The 20926-nt window shown below is 48.2% G+C and overlaps 1 protein-coding gene and 1 non-coding gene across 2 annotated transcripts in view; one reads left to right on the top strand and one right to left on the bottom strand.

Moving 5' to 3' along the window:
* The window catches only part of FGD1 (FYVE, RhoGEF and PH domain containing 1), a 53380-nt gene that overhangs the window by 8518 nt on the left and 23936 nt on the right, over window positions 1–20926 (bottom strand). Inside the window, exons 2-12 of the mRNA XM_012471715.3 lie at window positions 20435–20608; window positions 19712–19889; window positions 19145–19586; window positions 17956–18045; window positions 16961–17109; window positions 14889–15045; window positions 14644–14782; window positions 6755–6813; window positions 6466–6612; window positions 5939–6031; window positions 5696–5775 (exon numbers count right to left, since the gene is read on the bottom strand). Coding sequence (XP_012327138.2) covers window positions 5696–5775; window positions 5939–6031; window positions 6466–6612; window positions 6755–6813; window positions 14644–14782; window positions 14889–15045; window positions 16961–17109; window positions 17956–18045; window positions 19145–19586; window positions 19712–19889; window positions 20435–20608 — 1708 coding nt within the window. The remainder of the gene's footprint in view (window positions 1–5695; window positions 5776–5938; window positions 6032–6465; window positions 6613–6754; window positions 6814–14643; window positions 14783–14888; window positions 15046–16960; window positions 17110–17955; window positions 18046–19144; window positions 19587–19711; window positions 19890–20434; window positions 20609–20926) is intronic.
* LOC135270048 (U6 spliceosomal RNA) lies at window positions 7602–7704 on the top strand. The gene has a single exon (XR_010338262.1). It is a non-coding gene; the product is annotated as a U6 spliceosomal RNA (small nuclear RNA).

The following is a 20926-nucleotide window of genomic DNA, read 5'->3' as shown; positions in this document are numbered from 1 at the left end:
TGGGCGATGAGCGAAACTCCGTCTCAAAAAAAAAAAAAAAAAAAAGATGGCCTGTTGCTACTGCAAGAGAACATTAATAATGTAGAATGATGTTTATAATATGTTAAGTGAAAAGAACATACATAAATTATATCTATTATCCCATTAAAAAATTTTATGTTACATGAGTGTGTTTCCATTTGTCAAAACTCACCCATGGAACACTTAAGACCTGTGCATTTCACTGTATGAAAATTTTGCATTGTAAAAAGAGAGGGCTTTAAACAAATATTAGAATCTAGTTAATAATTTCCATGCCAAACTTTTTTTTTGAGACGGAGTTTCCCTCTTGTTGCCCAGGCTGGAGTACAATGGCATGATCTCGGCTCACCGTAACCTCCGCTTCCCAGGTTCAAGTGATTCTCTTGCCTCGGCCTCCTGAATAGCTGCAATTACAGGTGCCCGCCACCACGCCCGGCTAATTTTGTATTTTTAGTTGAGACTAGGGTTTCTCCATGTTGGCCAGGCTGGTCTTGAACTCCCGACCTCAGGTGATCCGCCTGCCTCCACCTCCCAAAGCGCTGGGATTACAGGCGTGAGCCACCGCACCCGGCCTACATGCCAAATTCTTGAGGGGTGATGTATAGTGATGTCTGCAACTTATTTTGAAATGCACTAAAAACATCTGATGGATTGATGGATGAATAAAAGGACAGATGCCCATATGCGATAAAGTAAATTTAGCACAATGTTAACACTTGTAGAACCTAAATGGTAGGTTTATGGGTGTTCACTGTTTGATTCTTTCAACTTTTCTGTCTTTTGGAAAACTTTGTTTTTTAAATTTTTTTCTTTTTAATGTTCTTGAGTCATAGAAAACTTTTGTAATAAAACAGGGAAAGAAAAGGTCTAAAAGGGGTTCTGACAACACATCAGCACAGGTTGTTTCTGGGTGGTAAAGTTCTAGGGAGACTTCACTTTATTCTGATTATATTCTTTTTTGTTTGTTTGTTTTTTGAGACGGAATCTCACTTTGTCACCCAGGCTGGAGTGCAGTGGTGTCATCTTGCCTCACTGCAACCTCCACCTCCCAAGGTTCAAGCCATTCTCCTGCCTCAGCCTCCCAAGTAGCTGGGATTACAGGCAGTCACCACCACACCTGGCTAATTTTTGTATTGTCAGTAGACACGGGGTTTCACCATGTTGGCCAGGCTGGTCTTGAACTCCTGACCTCAGGTGAGCCACCCACTTTGACTTCCCAAAGTGTAGGAATTATAGGTGTGAGCTACTGTGCCTGGCCTAGACTGATTGTATTTTTTAAAAAAATATTTTATTTATATCTATTTTATAATTTATAATTTATTTGCAGTGAACGAATGTTGCTTTTTATTTTCAAGAGCCACAACAGACTGGGAGTGGTGGCTCATACCTGTAGTCTCAGCACTTTGGGAGGCGGCAGTGGGAGGATCGCTTGAGGCCAGGAGTTCAAGACCAGCCTGGGCAGCATAGTGAGACCTCATCTCTACAAAAAATACAAAAATTAGCTGGGCATGGTGACATATGCTTGCATTCCCAGCTACTTGGGAGGCTGAGGTAGGAGGATCACTTGAACCCAGGAGCTTGAGGCTACAGGGAGCCATGATCATGCCACTGCATTCCAGCCTGGGTGACAGGGAGAGACCGTATCTCCAAAAAAAAAAAAAAGAAGACGAGCTACAGTACAGTAGTGTTTTTTGGCTATTCATGCTGAAGTGTATAGGGGTGAAGGGTCCTGATATTTGTAACTAACTTTAAAATGGTTCAGCAAAAGACATATAACATAATGTCAACAGTAGCTAACTCTTAAAACAGTGGTTCTACACCCTGGTACACACATTAAAATCACCTGAGGGCTGGGCGTGGTGGCTCATGCCTGTAACCCCAGCACTTTGGGAGGCCGAAGCAGGCTGATCACTAGTTCAGGAGTTCAAGACCAGCCTGGCCAATATGGTGAAACCCCGTCTCTACTAAAATTACAAAAATTAGCCCTGTGTGGTGGCACATGCCTGTAGTCCCAGCTACTCAGGAGGCTCACGCAGGAGAATCACTTGAATCTGGGAGGTGGAGGTTGCAGTGAGCCGAGATTGTGCCACTACACTCTGGCCTGGGCAACAGAGCGAGACTCTGTCTCAAAAAAATATAAATAAAAATAAAAAAGTAAAATAAAATCACTCGGGGAGCTTTTAAAGCTCTCCATGTTCAAGCTGTCCCCCAGACCAATTAAATCAGAATCTCTGTGGGTGGGTCCCAGGCATCAGTATTTTTTAAAAGCTCCCCAGCTGATTCCAAAGGTTGCCAAAGTTGAGAACCAGCTGTCGAAGTTGTGGGCATCTGGGTGCTTGTTGTACTTCCACTTTTCTGCGTATTTGAAAGTTTGCATTAAATTTTTTTCTCCTTTAAGGGCAGTAAAAGTGATTACAAAGCAAAGGAAACCCTCCACACCTTCCTGCTGTCACTAGGAGGAAATCCTACACTGCTTGGCTGCCCCTTCTGGGCCCAGTGTCCCACTGCAGCCCCTTTCCTCTCTACAGATGAATCCCCGTCACAAGGCTTGTCACTCTGGCAGATGTGCAGGGCACCCGCTTTGCTCTCACTTTCCCTGCTGCAGGCCTCTATGAGGCTCTCATCTCCCCAAGCTTCAAGACTCACTTCATCCTCCAGTAGGACACCGTCTATCTCACATTCATCTCTCTCTCCCACCTCCTTGCAGTCCCAGCCAGTCATTTCTCTCTTCCTCACAGCCTGTCAGAAGCAGGCCATCTACTGACCCATCCATCCTCTGGCCCTCACGATGACCCTGATATCCTTTCACCTGGGCCCTCAGAAGGCAGCATAGACAGTGGTTAGGAATGTGGACTCCAGGGCCAGATGACCTGAGCTCCAATCTCAGCTCTGCTCCTTTCTAGCTCTGGGATCTTGGGCAAGTACATAGCTATTCTTTTTCTTTCTTTCTTTTTTGTTTGTTTGTTTGTTTGTTTTAAGAGGCACAATCTCGTTATATTGCCCAGGCTGGTCTCGAACTCCTGGCCTCAAGTGATCCTCCCTCCTTGGGCTCCCAAAGTGCTGGGATTACAAGAGTGAGCCACCACGTCCCACACGCAGAATGGTCCTACACCTCAGTTGCCCTAGTTGTAAAGTACATTTATGGTAACAGTAGCTACTTCTAGGGCTGTTGTAAGCTCTTGGCTAGTCAACTTAGACTTAAAATTTTATGTTAACATTAACCTAAAACAGTACCTGGCAAAAAGTAAGTCTTCAGGAAATATGAGCTATGATTACAATCATCCAAGTAGAGAATGGATATGAAAGGCCCCTCTGTTAAATGGCTGGCCATTATCCCATGCTATTAATTAATTAATTAATTAATTAATTAATTCTTAGTGTTTTTTTTTGTTTTTTTCCCATGCTATTATTTAAAAATGTTTATTATAAAAAACTTTAAGCAGCTGGGTGTGGTGGCTCACACCTGTAATCCCAGCATTTTGGGAGGCCGAGGTGGGCGGATCACGAGGTCAAGAGATAGAGACCATCTTGGCCAACACAGTGAAACCCCACCTCTTCTAGAAATACAAAAATCAGCTGGGTGTGGTGGTGCGTGCCTATAGTCCCAGCTACTTGGGAGGCTGAGGCAGGAGAATCACTTGAACCCAGGAGGTGGAGGTTGCAGTGAACCAAGATCACATCCCTGCATTGCAGCCTGGCGACAGAGCGAGACTCTGTCTCAAAAAAAAAACAAAAACAAAAACAAAACTTCAAGCATACAGAAAAGTAAACAGGATAGCACAAATACAATACCTATCTATATGCCCACTATAGAGTTGCAAACATTTTTTTATATTTTGCTGTATTTACTTCATACATATATACATACAGTCATGTGTAACCATGGGGATGTGTTCTGAGAAAGGGTGTCGTTAGACAATTTCATCATTGTGTGAATTATCAGAGAGTGTACTGACACTAGTACACTAGATGGTCTAGCTTAACACACACCTAGGTTATATGGTACAGCCTATGACTCTTAGGTTACAAACCTGTAAAGCAAGTTACAGTTGTACTGAATATTGTAGCAATTTGTAACACGCTAATTATTTGTGTATGTAAACATATCTAAACCTAGAAAAGGTATAGTAAAGCCGGGCACAGTGACTCACACCTGTAATCCCAGCACTTTGGGAGGCTAAGGTGGGTAGATCACTTGAAGTTAGGAGTTCGAGACCAGCCTGGATGACATGGTGAAACCCTGTCTCTACTAAAAATACAAAAATTAGCTGGGCGTGCTGACATGCACCGTAATCCCACTTACTCAGGAGGCTGAGGCAGGAGAATTGCTTGAACCTGGGAGGTAGAAGTTGCAGTGAACCAAGATCATGCCACCGCACTCCTGGGTGACAGAGCGAACTCTGTCTTAAAAAAAGAAAAAAAAAAAAGAAAAAGTATAGTAAAATATGGTACTTTAATCTTTTTTTTTTTCTTTTTCTTTTTTTTTTTTTTTAGAGATGGGGTTTCACCATGTTGGTCAAGCTAGTCACGAACTCCTGACCTCAGGCGATCCACCCACCCCGGCCTCCCAAAGTGCTGGGATTACAGGCGTGAGCCACCGTGCCCGGCCTTACTTTAATCTTACGAGGTCACTGTGCATATGTGGTCTGTCATTGACCAAAAATGTTATGTGGTATATGACTATATATGTGTATGTATGCATATGTGTGTGTATGTATGGTTACATATGTATTTTTTGGGTGCTGAACCACTTTATTTTATTTTATTTTTTGAGACAGAGTTTTGCTCTTGTTGCCCAGTCTGGAGTGCAATGGTGTGATCTCAGTTCACCACAACCTCTGCCTCCTGGGTTCAAGTGATTCTCCTGCCTCAGCCTCCTGAGTACCTGGGATTACAGGCATGTGCCACCACGCCCAGCTAATTTTGTACTTTTAGTAGAGACAGGGTTTCTCCATGTTGGTCAGGCTGGTCTTGAACTCCTGACCTCAGGTGATCTGCTCACCTCAGCCTCCCAAAGTGCTGGGATTACAGGCGTGAGCCACTGCGCCCAGCCTGAACTATTTAAAAGTAATTAACAGACATTGTGATACTAAGTCCTCAGCATGCATTGCTGCAAAATAAGGCCATTCTTCTGCGTAACCACCATACCATTATCACACCTAAGACAGCAATAATTTCTCAATATCTAACGTTCACTTTACATCCAAATTTTCTCTTATCATCCTACAAATGTCTTTTAGGGCTCTTTTTACCAAACCAGGCTACTGTCATGGACCAAGTACTGCATTTTATTATTTCTCTTAGATCTCTGAATCTACAATAAACTATTTGTGGTGGTATTATTCATGTTAGAATTAGCATCACATTCTTCTCTCTCCTCTAACAAAACCCACCAGAAGAAATTCTTGCTTTAATCAGGGGGGAGGTTATTCATTCATTTTCCAAAAGGTTCTCCTGGCAGGAGTGCCACCTTTCCCCACATCGTGAAGTACTCACCCTGAATCTAAATGGCATCTAGACCTTAGGGATCACCCTCACCGCTGAAGAGCAAGCCTGCATCTTTGGGAAAAGGTGCCCATCCTTTCTGTGGAACAATCTCTGGGCCTCGAATGCCTCAGCATATCTGAAGAAAGGGGGGTAGACGCTGGAGGGAAGAATAGGCAAGGACAAGTACCTGGCCTGGAGCTCCAGGGAGCGCTGCTTTCCTGACACCAGGAAGGTTCGAGGCAGATTGAGGTTGGAGCTCTCCTTTAGCTGAATGGAGGGAGAAAGGGGCATGGTGAGGCCGCTGAACTCCACAGGGCCCCAGCCCTCTACACACATACACACACAGACTGAGGGTCAAAGCCAGCATCTTTGTTCCTCCCAACACCAATGCCCCATTCCAGGTTCCATTTCCCACCTCCTGGTTGCTCACCTCCATGCCATCTACATCAATGCGTGCCCGCACGCTAAACTTCTGGCCAAGGAGCCGCAGCCTGGGCACGCAGTAAAGGAGGCGGTCGTTGAACTAAGAAGGAAAAAATTTGGGATGTTTGTGCGGAGGGCCTAGTAAGTATGTGGCCCAGCTCCCTGCCCTATGGGACTCCTGAAGCTTTACTGCTGAGGACTGTAGGCAATAGAGGTAGAAAAGACAGCTCAGATTGGGCACAGCGGTCAAAAGGAAAGAGCCTAAGCATGGAAGAACTTCCTGAGGGGAGCCTTGGGCAAGTCACGCCTCTGCAAGGCCTAGTTACCTCATCTGTAAAGTGGAGAAAAAAAATCCTAGCTAGGTCGTGAAAATACAATTTGTTGCTAGAGGAGAGAATGGCTACAGGAGGTATGGTCTTTTTTTTCCTCTTTCAGGAATGAAAGGAGGTATAGTCTTGAGGGAGTACCAGGCCACTATGTGTCTGTGTGTTGCAGGAGGCATGACCCACCCACAATTCCATGCCTGGCACTTACTAGTATGAGGTATCGGTCTTGAGTGGTCCCATTCTTTGCTGACAGCTTAAGGATGTGGCCTTCTTTTATGAGCTCTTTGGTGGGGCTGACAATGTCCTCCTCGCCCCCTAACAGCTCATATACCTTCAGCAGTTTATGCATTCGCTCCTGGCAGAAGACAGGGAACAAAAGGCATGGTTGGGGTGCCAGCCTCCCGTCAGATGCCCACAAGTCACAACACCCCCACCCCAGGATGGAGATACCACAGGTGAGTGGCCAAGGAAGGGCAGGGGCAAGAAGGGCCACTCACCATTTTGCGGATGGCAGCATTCGAGTGCTCTGCTGCTGTGGCTATCAGCTCCAGAGACTCTACAGGCATAGAGAAGTGAGGTCAGACGGGGAACAAGCAGAGCGGAGCCTCTTCAGGGTTTCTTTCCTCCCTGAATACCTCATCCTGGCCTGAACACACCCTCCCATCTTAGAAAGCTCCGCCCTCAAAGACGTCCACAGCAACATCATTTAAAATCAGAAGTCGTCCAGTGTCACAATGGCAGAATCACAATACACGGAATAGTCAGCAGCCAATAAAAAAAATGCAAGCTTGCCAAGATTATTATCATCACTAATAACAACAATAATAGTTACTATGTGACCAGAAGGAAACATACCCATGTTGTCTCTGGATGGTGGGACTATGGGTGGTTTTTATTGTCTTCTTTAGGTTTTTCTGCATTTTCCATATTCTTTTTGAGACGGAGTTTCGCTCTTGTTACCCAGGCTGGAGTGCAATGGCGTGATCTCGGCTCACCGCAACTTCCGCCTCCTGGGTTCAAGCAATTCTCCTGCCTCAGCCTCCCGAGTAGCTGGGACTACAGGCGTGTGCCACCATGCCCAGCTAATTTTGTATTTTTAGTAGAGACGAGGTTTCACCATGTTGACCAGAATGGTCTTGATCTCTTGACCTCGCGATCCACCCGCCTCAGCCTCCCAAAGTGCCGGGATTATAGGCGTGAAGCATTTTCCATATTTTTGACAAAGAACGTGTATTACTTTTATAATCAGAAAAAGCCATATGAAAAAACAATGAGATGATCCTGTTCTTTGTCTCAATGATTCTGATTCTGGGTGTCTATGCTAAGAAAATACACAAACTCTGCTTGCTTCGGCAGCACATATACTAAAATTGGAACGATATAGAGAAGATTAGCATAGCCCCTGCGCAAGGATGACACGCAAATTCGTGAATCGTTCTATATTAAAAAAAAAAAAAGAAAATACACATACTATACATGAACACACTTTTGTCATATTGGTATTTACAACAGTTCCAAATGGGAAACAAAAATACTCATCTGTAGGGGAGCACACCTTCACTTGCCCTGAAGGCTGTGCCTCTTCCCTGCCAAAAAGATGTCCAACTGTAGGGGTTCAGTTAAATACACTATGGTGTCTTCACATAATAGAATATTAAACAACCTTTACAAATGATCCTTATGCAGGGCTTTTAATAATCTGGGAAATGCTCAGGGTATTTTAAGAAAAGGATACGGGGGCCGGGCGCGGTGGCTCAAGCCTGTAATCCCAGCACTTTGGGAGGCCGAGGCGGGTGGATCACGAGGTCAAGAGATCGAGACCATCCTGGTCAACATGGTGAAACCCCGTCTCTACTAACACAAAAAATTAGCTGGGCATGGTGGCGCGTGGCTGTAATCCCAGCTACTCAGGAGGCTGAGGCAGGAGAATTGCCTGAACCCAGGAGGCGGAGGTTGCGGTGAGCCGAGATCGCGCCATTGCACTCCAGCCTGGGTAACGAGCGGAACTCCGTCTCAAAAAAAAAAAAAAAAAAAAAAAGAAAAGGATACGAACATGTTTATATAGAATGATCTCACTTTTGCAAGTACACATGTCTAAAAAACACCAGGAAGAATTTATGTCACAGTGTTCATTGTGCTTATTCTCTGGGGGCTCAGATCACAGGTGATTTTCTCCTACTTCTTTCATCTTTGTCTGCAATTTCCACATTTCCTATAGTGATCAGGTATCATCATCAAAAAAAAAAGCTGAAATGAGTCCCTATACATCTCCACACACTAACAAATCCCACCTATGCTTAAGGCCTGGCCACAGTCTCCGTGTACCCGACTCTGTATGTGCTGGATCTCCCCACTCAGATCAGCCTGTGCTGGAGGAGCACAGGTGCTTCTGAAGAAGGTCCATATGGCTGGCCAACCAAGTCTTGTTTTCTTTTTTTTTTTTTTGAGACAGAGTTTCACTCTTGTTACCCGGGCTGGAGTGCAATGGCGCGATCTCGGCTCACCGCAACCTCCGTCTCCTGGGTTCAAGCAATTCTCCTGCCTGAGCCTCCCTAGTAGCTGGGACTACAGGCGTGCGCCACCATGCCCAGCTAATTTTTGTATTTTTAGTAGAGACGGGGTTTTACCATGTTGACCAGGATGGTCTCGATCTCTTTACCTCGTGATCCACCTGTCTCAGCCTCCCAAAGTGCTGGGATTATAGTCGTGAGCCACCGCGCCCGGCCAAGTCTTGTTTTCTTAAGAGGCTCTCTCTTCATGACCAAGTTTGGTGCTCAAGGAGCTCTATGGCCCCTGTCCCAGCTCAGGCATCCACATGCCTTTCAGGTGCGGGGCTCCAATCTCCGACTCTTCTTCCATCCTGGCTGCCAGAAGGAGCTTTCTCGCATAGTTTATTGCCACTCCTCTGCTCAAATCTGTCAATGGCTCCCCTGTGCCTTCAGGGTAAAGATCTAGCCCTTCAGCCTGACATTCAAAGTCCTTGGTGAGGCTGGGAGAGGTGGCTCATGCTTGTAATCCCAGTACTTTGGGAGGCCGAGGCAGGCGGATCACCTGAGATGAGGAGTTTGACACCAGCCTGGCCAACATGGTGGAATCTTACCTCTACTAAAAATATAAGTTAGCCAGGTGGCTGGGCACGGTGGTTCATACCTGTAATCCCAGTACTTTGGGAGGGCGAGGCAGGTGGATCACGAGGTCAGGAGTTCGAGACCAGCCTGGCCAACATAGTAAAACCTCGTCTCTACTAAAAATGCAAAAAGCCAGGTGTGGTGGCACGCACCTGTAGTCCCAGCTACTGGGGAGGCTGAGGCAGGAGAATCACTTGAACTCGGGAGGTGGAGGTTGCAGTGAACTGAGATCATACCACTGTACTCCAGCCTGGGCGTCAGAATGAGACTCCATCTCAAAAAGAAAAAAAAAAAGCCAGGCACAGCCGGGAGCGGTGGTTCACGCCTGTAATCCCAGTACTTTGAGAGGCCAAGGTGGGCAGATCACCTGACTTCAAGACCAGCCTGGCCAACATGACAAAATCCCATCTCTACTAAAATTACAAAAATTAGCCAGGTGTGGTGGCACGTGCCTGTAATCCCAGCTACTCGTGAGGCTGAGGCAGGAAAATCACTTGAACGCTGGAGGTGGAGGTTGCCGTGAGCCGAGATTGCGCCACTGCACTGCAGCCTGGCTGACAGAGCAAGACTCTGTCTCAAAACAAACAAACAAACAAACACAAAAACCTCAAAGCCCTTGGTGATGTGGCTTCTGCTGACCACTCGAGCTTCCTGTACTTCCCTCAATATGTCCCATCTTACTCCATCTGGCCAACTGTCACTCTGTCTTCTGGATCCAGCTCACGTCTTCCAGTGAGCCTGCCCAAAGTTCCTGGGCTGGGTTAGGACCCTGTCTGGGTTCTCACATTCCCCTTTGCTCCCTTCTGTCCCACTAGTCACAGTACTCATAGTGTATTTATACATCTGCATCTGTATTCCTCAGTACACTAGGAGCTCCCTAGGACAGGGCCAAGGTCCCACTGCCCTCTCCAGGGCTCCCCAACAGATGAGTTTAAACAGATTGAGTTTAAATTTCTTAAACTCAACCTGGGACTGATTTTAGGGGGATGGGCATTAGCCAGGTCATTTAGTAATAAAAGCAGCTAACCATTATTGAGCCTTTACCATGTGCCGGCCACTGTGCTAGGAACTTCACCCAGATTATCTCATTAATTCTCAAAACAACCGTATGAGATAGTATCATTATCATCCCCATTCTACATGTTAGAAAACTAAGGCTAAGAGGCTGAGCAGCTTGCCCAAGGATATACAGCTGAGAAACTGGACTGTATCTGGAGACCACTCTAGGCCGCTTTCACTGGCAGCTCACTTTGGGTCTAGTGCAGGGAGCTCATTTGGAGAATTTTCACCTGGGGATGTTATGCTGGAGATCCACTGTGGAAATAAAATTGCAGAACTGAGTCCTGGGAGCCCAATGTGGACATGTGACTAGGCACTAAGCCAGGTGGTGGCTTAATTTGGGGGACAATCTGATCTAGGGCATTAGTCCTGGAGCTCAGCATTGGACTCTCCATCTAGTAAATGAAAAATAGGGGTCGTCAGTCTAGGGGACATGGGCTAGGGAGAAGACAGCTGGAATCTCTGTCTGGAGCTCAGTCTGGGCTGCTGAATTTCAGGGTTCCCTCTGGGGAACTCAGAGAATCCAGTCTGAGGGCTCAGTGGGGCTTCAGTCTGTAGGGTGGACCTGGAGTCAGTCTTTTAAGTTCAGGCTGAAAGTTTCAGTCTGAGGGATATGAAATAGAGAATTAATCTAGGGTGCTGTTTGGCAATACTTGTCTATAGAATGGTGGCCAAGGAGATCAGACTGGGAAGCTCTTTTGGGGATCTCAGGCTGAAGCCTCTCATTGGGAACCCACTTTCAGGGTTCAGGGTGGGAAGAGCATTCTAGATGCTCAGTCTGGGGATCTTAGTTTGAGAAACCAGTGTTGGGATCTACAACTGGGACCTCAGATGGGGCTTAGTATGAAGGTTCAGTTTGGAGATGTCAGTCCATGGGGCTCATCCCAGGGAATCGGTCTGGAAGGCCCATTCTAGAAGTTTAGGCTGGCACTTCAGTGAGGGCTCTTTTTCAGCAGGAGGAATGAGGTACTTTCTTATGCTGCAGATGTATGTTTGTAGAGCTTAGCTATTAAACTTTCTAGAGGCCTAGTTCTTTTTAGGGGTCCAGGCTTCTTCCTGTGCCCCATCTGGTGGAGTGGAGGAGGCTCAGTGTGGGAAGTGGACACAATTGTCCACTCCCAATTCTTTTTTTTTGTTTTGTTTTTTCGAGATGGAGTCTTGCTCTGTGGCCCAGGTTAAAGTGCAGTGGCACATTCTCGGCTCACTGCAGCCTCCGCTTCTGGGTTTTGGCAATTCTCCTGCCTCAGCCTCTCAGATAGCTGGGATTACAGGCATGAGCCACCACACCTGACTAATTTTTGTATTTTTAGTAGAGATGGAGTTTCACCATGTTGGCCAGGGTGGTCTTGAACTCCAGACCTCAGGTGATCCACCTGCCTCAGCCTCTCAAAGTGCTAGGATTACAGGCGTGAGCCACCGTGCCCAGCTTTACCCCCCATTCTTATGGCTTTTAGGACCCCACACTTTCTTGGTTTTCCTCGAATCTTTAGGGCTGCCCCCCACTTTTTTTTGAGAAGGAGTCTCGCTCTGTCACCCAGGCTTGAGTGCAATGGCGCCACCTTGGCTCCCTGCAACCTCTGCCTCCCAGGTTCAAGTGGTTCTCCTGCCTCAGCCTCCTGAGTAGCTGGGACTACAGGTGTACGCCACTACGCCTGGCTAATTTTTATATTTTTAGTAGAGACGGGATTTCACCATGTTGGCCGGGCTGGTCTCAAACTCCTGGCCTCAGGTGATCCTCCCACCTTGGCCTCCCAAAGTTCTGGGATTATAGGCGTGAGCCACGGCGCCCAGCCTAGGGCTTCTCCTTCTAAGTCTCCTTTGCTGATTCCACTTCCCTGAGCTTTGTCCTTGGCTCTCTCCACTCCTTTTACACTCACTCCCTTAGGTGATCTCAGCCAGCCCTAAGACTTTGAATACTATCTATGGTGCCAATGACATCCAAATCTCTCCCTGGGATTCTAGATTCATCTAACTGCCTGACAAGCAGCTCACTTTGAACATGTCCAAAATCAGACTCCTAAGATCATCTTAGGAACCATCAACACCAGCCAAAAACCTACAAGTCAGTCCTGACTCTTTCTCCCAAGCCCGGCATCCACTCCACTCCCGTTCTCTCAGTGTTGCTTCTGAAGAGAATATATCCTGAATCCAACCATTTCTCACCGATTCTACTGCTACTGTCCTCATCCAAGCCAACTTTTCTCACTTGGATTATTGCAAAGGCCTTCTAACTGATTTCTCAGCTCTCTCTCTTGCTTCCCAAGTAATCCAGATCAAAACCTTCCCATGGGCTACCCACCACACTCAGAATAAAATCCATCTCCTTATCTTGGCCTTCCGAGTCTTTATTCCTGTCGCCAACCCCACTTCTACCATTCTACCCTCACTTGTCACGTTCAGGTCACACTGACCCTCTTGCTGATCCAGAGATATGCAACCTGTCCACCACCCCACCTCCCTTAATCTCTCCCCCTGCCTTGGACACTATACATGCTGTTGCCTCTGCCTGGAACATACTCCTCCCCAACAGGCATGTGCCTACCTTCTTTTTATTCAGGTTTTGACTCACTGTCTTCTAGTCAGAGAGGCCACTCAGTCTCAAGTAGGCTCTCCAGCCACTGTCATGCCACCCTCTTCCAATTCTAGGAATGACACTCAGCACCTATCTAATATTCTACTGTGTATTTATTTACTTATTTATTTATTTTTCAGATGGAGTCTCACTCTGTCACCCAGGCTGGAGTGCAGTGGTTCAATCTTGGCTCACTGCAACCTCTGCCTCCCAGGTTTGAGCGATTCTCTGGCCTCAGCATCCTGAGTAGCTGGGATTACAGGTGCGCACGCTATCACGTCCTGCTTTTTTTTTTTTTTTTTCGAGACGGAGTCTTACTCTGTCACCCAGGTTGGAGTGTAGTGATGTAATCTCGGCTTACTGCAACCTGTACTCACTGCAATTGCTGAATGCCTCCCCGGTTCAAGCAATTCCCCTGCCTCAGCCTCCCGAGTAGCTGAGATTACAGGTGCCCACCACCACACCCAGCTAATTTTTGTATTTTTAGTAGAGACAGGGTTTCACCATACTGGCCAGGCTGGTCTCGAACTCCTGACCTCAGGTGATCCGCCTGCCTCGGCCTCCCAAAGTGCTGGGATTATAGGCGTGAGCCACTGTGCCCGGCCTCTACTGTGTATTTATTACTTTTGTTTACGATGTCTCTTGCTGACTAGAATATATACTCCCTAAGATCAAGGACCTTGTCTGTTTTGTTCACCTCTATATCCCCAGTACCTAGAACAATGCACAAAAACATGGAGGTACTCAGTAAATAGCTGTTAAGTTAATGAATGAATGAATGAATGAAAATAACAATTTGGGGAAGACAAAGTGGGGCAGACTCTGGGGAGTGACCCTGTGTGGTTGAGGCTGATACTGGAGGAATCGGGATGGAAGACTTTTCTGGTGGTTCAGTGTGTAAGGATTCAGTCTGGGGAGGAGGTATCTCAGTCTAGAGATCCAAATTTGAGAGGCAAAAAATTTGGGGTCCAGTCCTAGGGTACTCAGACTTGGAGGTTCTTTTGGGAGGTTTGTTCTGGGTAGTGACTGGTGGACATGGAGGAAAGCTCTAAATCTGGAGGATGGAAAACTGATAAGCCAGGGCTCTTTCTGGGAAGCTCAGCTGTGGAGATTCTGTGATGAGAGCTTGGCCTGAGGGATCAGTCTGGGCTCTCAGCCTGGTGGCTCAGTCCCTGAGATTTCAGGCTCAGTTTCCTTTCTCATTTGGTTCAACTTCATTTGGGGGTAAGTCTAGGGGGCCAGCCTTGGGGGTCTTGGCCTAGGAAATGGATGAGTTCCTTTAGGGGATCATAATGGGCATGCCCCTCAAACTCTGGGGTTCCAGTTGGGAAGTTCAGATTGGGGATCTCCTTCTGAATGTTCTCTCCAGGTATTCAGACAAGGATCTCAACTTGGAGGTCTCTGGCTGAATACCCAAAGAGAACATTCAGAAGGAGGATCTCATCCTGGGGTCTCACTTCAGAACCTCAATGTGGGCCTTTCAGTTTGGAGACCCTCCTCTGGGATCTCAATCATGTAGCAATGGAAGGCTGACCCTGTGATTTAAGTCTTGGGGTCCTGCCTCAGAGGTCTGGCCTAGAGCTATTAGTGTAGGGGTGTAGGAAGGGGCCTGGGTGCACACACTCACTTTGGGCATCCTTGCTGTCCGGGGAGCCGTGGGGCAGCTTTAACAGATAGTCCTTGAGAAGAAGCTCATAGCGGGGGATGCGCTGCACAGGCTCCAGCATGTGGTGCTGCAATGTCAGGTTGCCACAGGCTTCCTCCTTCTGTGACAGGCAGAAGCAGAAGGGCTCAGATCTGGCTCCAGATCCCCCACCATGTCCCGGCAGACTTCTCCTCCCTCTGTCTGCTCCCTCCAGCTTGACCACTTACCTGCACCTCATGGATGATGACTTTAAACTGGGTGGAGCGCTCTGTCCAGGTGTTGACCAGCTCCACGGCCCGGTCAAAATTTTTCACATACTCGCCATACATCTTGAGGAAGGGGGCCAGTTTCTGCAGGATGTCTCCAATGCGTGGGTAGCGGTCCCTGGGGTGGAATTCGGGGCTGATGTGGTCCTGCTGCTCTCTGCCCCTCAGGATCTTCCCCCACAGGTCTCCAGCCCCAGGCAGACACCTTTCATCTCAGTCCTAGAAACCTACTTCTCAGCTAGTCTGCTCCTTCAGAAATGCTGCTTACATTATAGGCCAATGAGGCCAAGAGGCTCCGTTTGACTTCAGACCACAGCCTGGGATGCCACCTGCCTCAACTCTGTGCTGCCCAAGTACTGGTTGGAATACCCACCCTGAGACCTTACTCCCGGGACCACTTCATATACTGATTATCAATTGTGTGCTGAGTGATGCTGGGGACACAGAAATGAGTCACATCCATTTGATCCCTAAGAAGGTCACCATCTGGTAGGTGAGACAAAGAGACCAGGCCTGGCCATACTCCTCACTGGTCAGTCTGGTGCAGGAGAAAAGCAAACCAGACCTGGTCCCAGCCCTCAGGGGTCACAGATTCGTGGGGAGATATAGGAACGCAGCTTCATGCTGGTCCTCTGTGGTGACAGCCTGGTGAGGGGGATACACCTGACTCTGTAGGTGTGGGGAATGTGGACATGATTTTAGGCAGGGAGTCACATGGTCTGACTTGTTTAGAAAGACCATTCTCGCAAAGGGTGTGGACTGTAAAGGCTGGATTGGAAGAAGGCCTGGAGGCTGGGAGGCTGCCTGTAAACCCTGCCTTTCTACTTCAGGACTCACTTTAGGCATCACCTCCTCCCTGACTCCTCCTGTAATCCCCAAGCTAGGCTTAGTCCATTTGTCTGGATTCCCACAGCCTACTATTCTCTGCTCTATCACAGCACTATAAAAATAATAAGAGCTCACATCCATTGAGCACTTATTGTATATACCTGGTACTGTTCTAAGCTCTTTTATGTATTAAGTCAGTTAATCCTTAAAATAGCCCTATTAGGTAGGCCGTTATCATTATCCCCATCTTATAGATAAGAAAACTGAGGTATAGCAATTTAAGAAACTTGCTGAAAGCTAGCAAGTTGCACAGCCGGAATTTGAACTCAGCCAATTTGGCTCCTAATCTCATACTCCTGCAGGCTATGCTATTCTGCTGTACTTCCCTGAGTTCTGGTCTGTGTTCCACATCAGACTGAGAGGCCCTGGAAGGCAGAGCTTGGAACTGATTCTTTTTTCTTTTCTTTTCTTTTCTTTTTATTTATCTATTTATTTATTTTTTTTAAAGACAGGGTTTCACCATGTTGGTCAGGCTGGTCTTGAACTCCTGACCTCAGGTGATCCGCCCGCCTTGGCCTCCAAAGTGCTTGGATTACAGGCATGAGCCACCGCACCCAGCCATTTTTTTATTTTTTTAAATTATTTTATTATTTTTTATTTTTTAAGATGGGGTTTCACCATGTTGGACAGGCTGGTCTTGAACTCCCAACCTCAGGTGATCCTACCACCTTGGCCTCCAAAGTGCTTGGATTACAGGCGTGAGCCACCATGCCTGGCCTTTCTTTTCTTTTTTTAAGACAGAGTCCTGCTCTGTCGCCCAGGCTGGAGTGCAATGGTGCAATTTTGGCTCACCACAACTTCTGCCTCCCAAGTTCAAGCGATTCTCATGCATCAGCCTCCCCAGTAGCTGGGACTACAGGCGTGCACCATCACACCTGGCTAATGTTTTATATTTTTAGTAGAGATGGGGTTTTGCCATGTTGGCTGGGCTGGTCTTGAACTCCTGACCTCAGGGGATCCACCTGCCTCAGCTTCCCTAAGTGCTGGGATTACAGGCCTGAGCCACTGTTCTCGGCCTTGATTCTTCTTTCAAAAGTCACTAAGAGGAAGAGCAAGCAGAATTGAAGTCTTGTGTACACTTCTGGGTCTGGGCTTGGCAGGCAGGTGGACAGGGGATTGGACAGCTTAGGTCTGGGGCCCCTCACCATTCCTCCATGCGCTTCTCTAGCTCAGGCAGCAGGAACTGCTGGTGGAAGCAGTAGATGGAGCAGATGTTAGAGAAGATGCCGTGGACAACGTCGGCCGGGAAGGAACTGCGGTTCCGAGCTTCTTCCAGCAGCCGGGCACAGAACACCTGTGGGGCAGGGCAGAGGCACTCAGCCCAGCTGGGCCTGGGGCTCGGCTGGTGAAAGGGCAGCTTGTGGGTGAGAGCAGTATTTGTGGGGAGCCTTGTGGAGCTTTGGGATCAGCATTGGTCTTGAGACTGAGGAGACAGGAATGGGGTTAGGGTTATATATTGGGGAGATGGATTTCAGGTTATCCCGGCAGTCCCTGGCTTTGGCCCCCACACCTGAGCTTGGTCCTGGGCAAGTATTCTGTCTGAGATCTACCTCAAGTGTGAGGATGCCTTCTGAAGAAATGTTAGGGTGCCCAGGCACAGAAAGGGGTCCCTGCTGCCAAGAGTTAGGCTTTGGAACAATTAGAAGTCAGGCTAAAGGTCAGGCTTAGCATTAGATTCAGGGTCAGAGACAAAGTTGGAATTAGATCCGTTCATTTAATGAATATTTTTGAGTGTCTGCTGTGTGCTAGGCACTGTCCTAGAGGCTAAGATAGAGCAGTGAACAAAGACAAAAATCTCTCCTCACAGGGATTCTAGTGGATTTGGGATCTGCAATAGGGCCAGAGTTAGAATGAAGTTCACAGCTAGGGATAAATTCAGGATCTGGGTCCGAGACAGCACTAGTGTAAGAGTCGCAGTTAGGGCTGGTGTACCTGCCCAGCATTAGGAGTGAGGGTTGGTATCAGGATCAAGCTTGGGACATAATCAGAGTTGGCTTCAGGGACAAGTTGACTTCAAGGTCAGAGAGGAGTCTTAACACCTCTAAATTCTGGCTCCAATGGTGGGGTTGAACTCAGGCCCTATCACTTCCTCCTTGAAACACAACTACAAGGTCCTGGGGCCCCCCAAGAGGCCACTCACCTGATCCAGGAGATGGAGCCTGGAAACGTAGGCCTTCTCAGTTTGCAGGAGTTCATTGGCAATGTGAAACACCTTTTGCTGCACAGTCAACTGGAAAGGAGAAGCAGTAACCCCTGATCCATCTTCCTCTATCCTAACCCTCACCCAAGCCCCCAGAATTCTTAAAACTGTTCCCATGCTACTCTAAGCCTAATACTATCCTAGGATAACCCTGACCCCCATCTCTAGATCTGTAAGTCCTTCAGCTTCATCCTTGACTCCCCAGTCCACCGTAAAGCCTACCCCTCAATTCTGATGATGTGCACTCTCTCACTTGACAACTTATTCCCCTGCTCCCTCTATTCACTCAGCAGAGTGTAGTGGTTAAGCACGTGGGATGGTAAGTCAGACTTCCTGGGTTCAAATCCTAAGCTCTGCCATTCACTAGTTTGCGTAAGTTCTTTAACAGCTCTGTATTTAAGACGCCTCATCCATAAATACAGATAATAATAGATCTATTTAATGTAGAGGCTGGCGAGAAACAAAAACAAAACAAAATAAGTCCATTGGTAATGGAGACAATTAGATAATTTAATATAAAAAACATAGCAGACTATAGATTAAATGGTCTATAAATGTTAATTCATCATGTATTCACCCACTCAGTATACTATCAGCAAGGGCCTGCTGAGTACCTGGGGCGTGAGAAAAGCACAAAAGTATAGCAACGTATAAAACTCATCATCTGCTGGCCCAGCCAGCTGCATTTGTTGAGTATCTGTCATCTCGGCAGTCCCTGGTTTTGGCCCCACACTTGAGCTTGGTCCTGGCAGAGCAAGTATTCTGGCTGAGATCTAACTCAAGTGTGAGGATGCCTTCTGAAGAAACGTTAGGCTGCATGGGCACAGAAAGGGGTCCCTGCTGCCAAGAGCCTTCACCTGCACAGCCTCAGGCCCCTGCAGGGCTCTAGCTCTTGCGCCCCTCCTCCAGCTGTTGAGAAGTCTCTATGGATGTGACAGACTTTCCGTTTTACAAAGAAGGAAACTGAGCTTATGGTGGGGGGAGCGAAGAGGGAAAAGACTTGCCCAGTGTCACAGAGCTTGGAAACAAGGTCCTATTTTGAGAAATACTGAGCTAGGGGAAGAATCAAGCATAAAAGCCTCCCGGGTTCTCCACATGGTCCTGCCTCTCGGTGAACACATGTCAGTACCTCCACAGACTCCTGTCTCTCCATCAGGGGCACTGGGATTTCTCTGTCCTTCTCTTCCTCCTCCTCCTCGTCGTCCTCCTCCTCCAGGTCACTGTCAACCTCTTGGGAGCCAGGCCGGTGGGGGTCGGCCAAGGCAACAGGCACACTAGCCAGGGCAGGGGGCCCAGGGCAGAGGCTGTGGCTGGGGGGCCCGTCATCACTGACGAAGCAGGTCTCTTCGCTGTTGGATGGCGAGCTGATGCTATCAATGCCGCTGTCCCGGTTGGGCACCTTCTCGCCGTCCCGGGGCCCAGGAGCCAGCAGGAACAGGCAGCGGGAGCCCTCGCCCTCGGGGATCTGGGGCACTGGTGGCTGTGAGGGTGGCTGTGGCAACACGGCTGGCTCTGGGGGACATGGGCTGGGGCCAGGGGCTGGCCTATCCGAGGCGACAATCACAGGCTCTCTGAGGTGGGTGGTGGACACACATGGAGGCACGGTATGAGCTTGACTGAGAAACCTCTCCTGACTATCCCTTCCTGTCCCAGGCTCCCCCTTCCCCCTAGAGGGTGCCCTAGGGACCAGACTCACCTTTCAAACTTCTCAATCAGTGAGGATACTGCTGCAGAACTGGAGCTGGCCTCTGCCCTGGGGGCCAGGCCCTTGGCCACTCGTGGGTCGGCAGGCAGTGGGCGTGATGGTGGAGGGGGGATGGGCTCTGGTGGAGGGGGCATCCGGGGCATCTGCAGGTAGCTGGGCTTTGGGGGCACTGGAGAAACGAATGGGGAAGACAGAAGGGAGACGTCGTGAGCTGGATTTGAGCCTGGCTAACATGGTGAACCGCCGTCTCTACTAAAAATAAAAAAATTAGCTGGGTGTGGTGGCACGTGCCTGCAGTCCCAACTACTTGGGAGGCCGAGGCAGGAGAATTGCTTGAACCTGGGAGGCAGAGGTTGCATTAAGCCAAGATCATGCCACTGCATTCAGCCTGGGTGAAGCATAAGATTCTGTCTCAATAAATAAATAAATAAGTAAATAAATAAAGAGCTGGATTTGGAGGTGGCTGTCATGGCCAGGCAGCAACCCCTTCCACAAACCCCAATGTGCACCTTTGCCTGAGGTAGACACAAAGGGGCTGAGGTGAGATCGCAGTATGGACACATAAGCCTCAGGCCACAGCTGTCTGTGCACTAGGTAGGTAGCACAGTGCCTCCCTATCCTTCTAACAAGTCCTCTTCTCTGCCATTGGCTAACTATTCCCCTCCTCTGTCCCCTCCCCTGGGTCTTTCTCTGCTCTTTTCTGGGACCACTTACCCTGTGGCTTCGGGCCTGGTACCCGCTTCAGTGGTGAAGGACGCTGGCTAGGGGTTTCGGTGGGGGGACCTGGGTCTGAGCGAAGCCGCTGAGGACCTTCTGGGTGAGGCTCTAGGCTCTGGCCAGGGTCAAGGGACAAACTTTTAACCAGGATCCGGTTTCCCTGGTGCAGCCCTGCAGGAAGAGAGAAAATAGGTGTGAAGCAACTGAATTTAACCCAAACGGGACTGGGGTTCAAGTTAAGACTGGCATGTCTCAGCAGGTATCTGGGGTGTTGTGTTTCTCTGAGCCTCCTTACTGGTCACAGTGTTTTTCTGGGAAGCTCCTATCCTAGCCCTCAGATGGAGAGCCAGACCCAGGGCTGGGGCTGGCCGTTTTCATCAACAGATAAAAGTTCTTTGTGACTAGTGCATTGATTCCGTGTATGTCAGCAGGCAGTATTACTAGGGAGTTTAACCAGGCTGGGGGTGGCTGTGAGCACCCTAAAGTTTA

The sequence above is a fragment of the Aotus nancymaae genome, unplaced genomic scaffold, assembly GCF_030222135.1.
Source record: "Aotus nancymaae isolate 86718 unplaced genomic scaffold, 86718_ANA_hifiasm-v0.15.2.pri h1tg000058l, whole genome shotgun sequence".
In the NCBI taxonomy this organism is placed as follows: domain Eukaryota; kingdom Metazoa; phylum Chordata; class Mammalia; order Primates; family Aotidae; genus Aotus; species Aotus nancymaae.
This window is presented reverse-complemented; position numbering and strand designations above follow the sequence as displayed.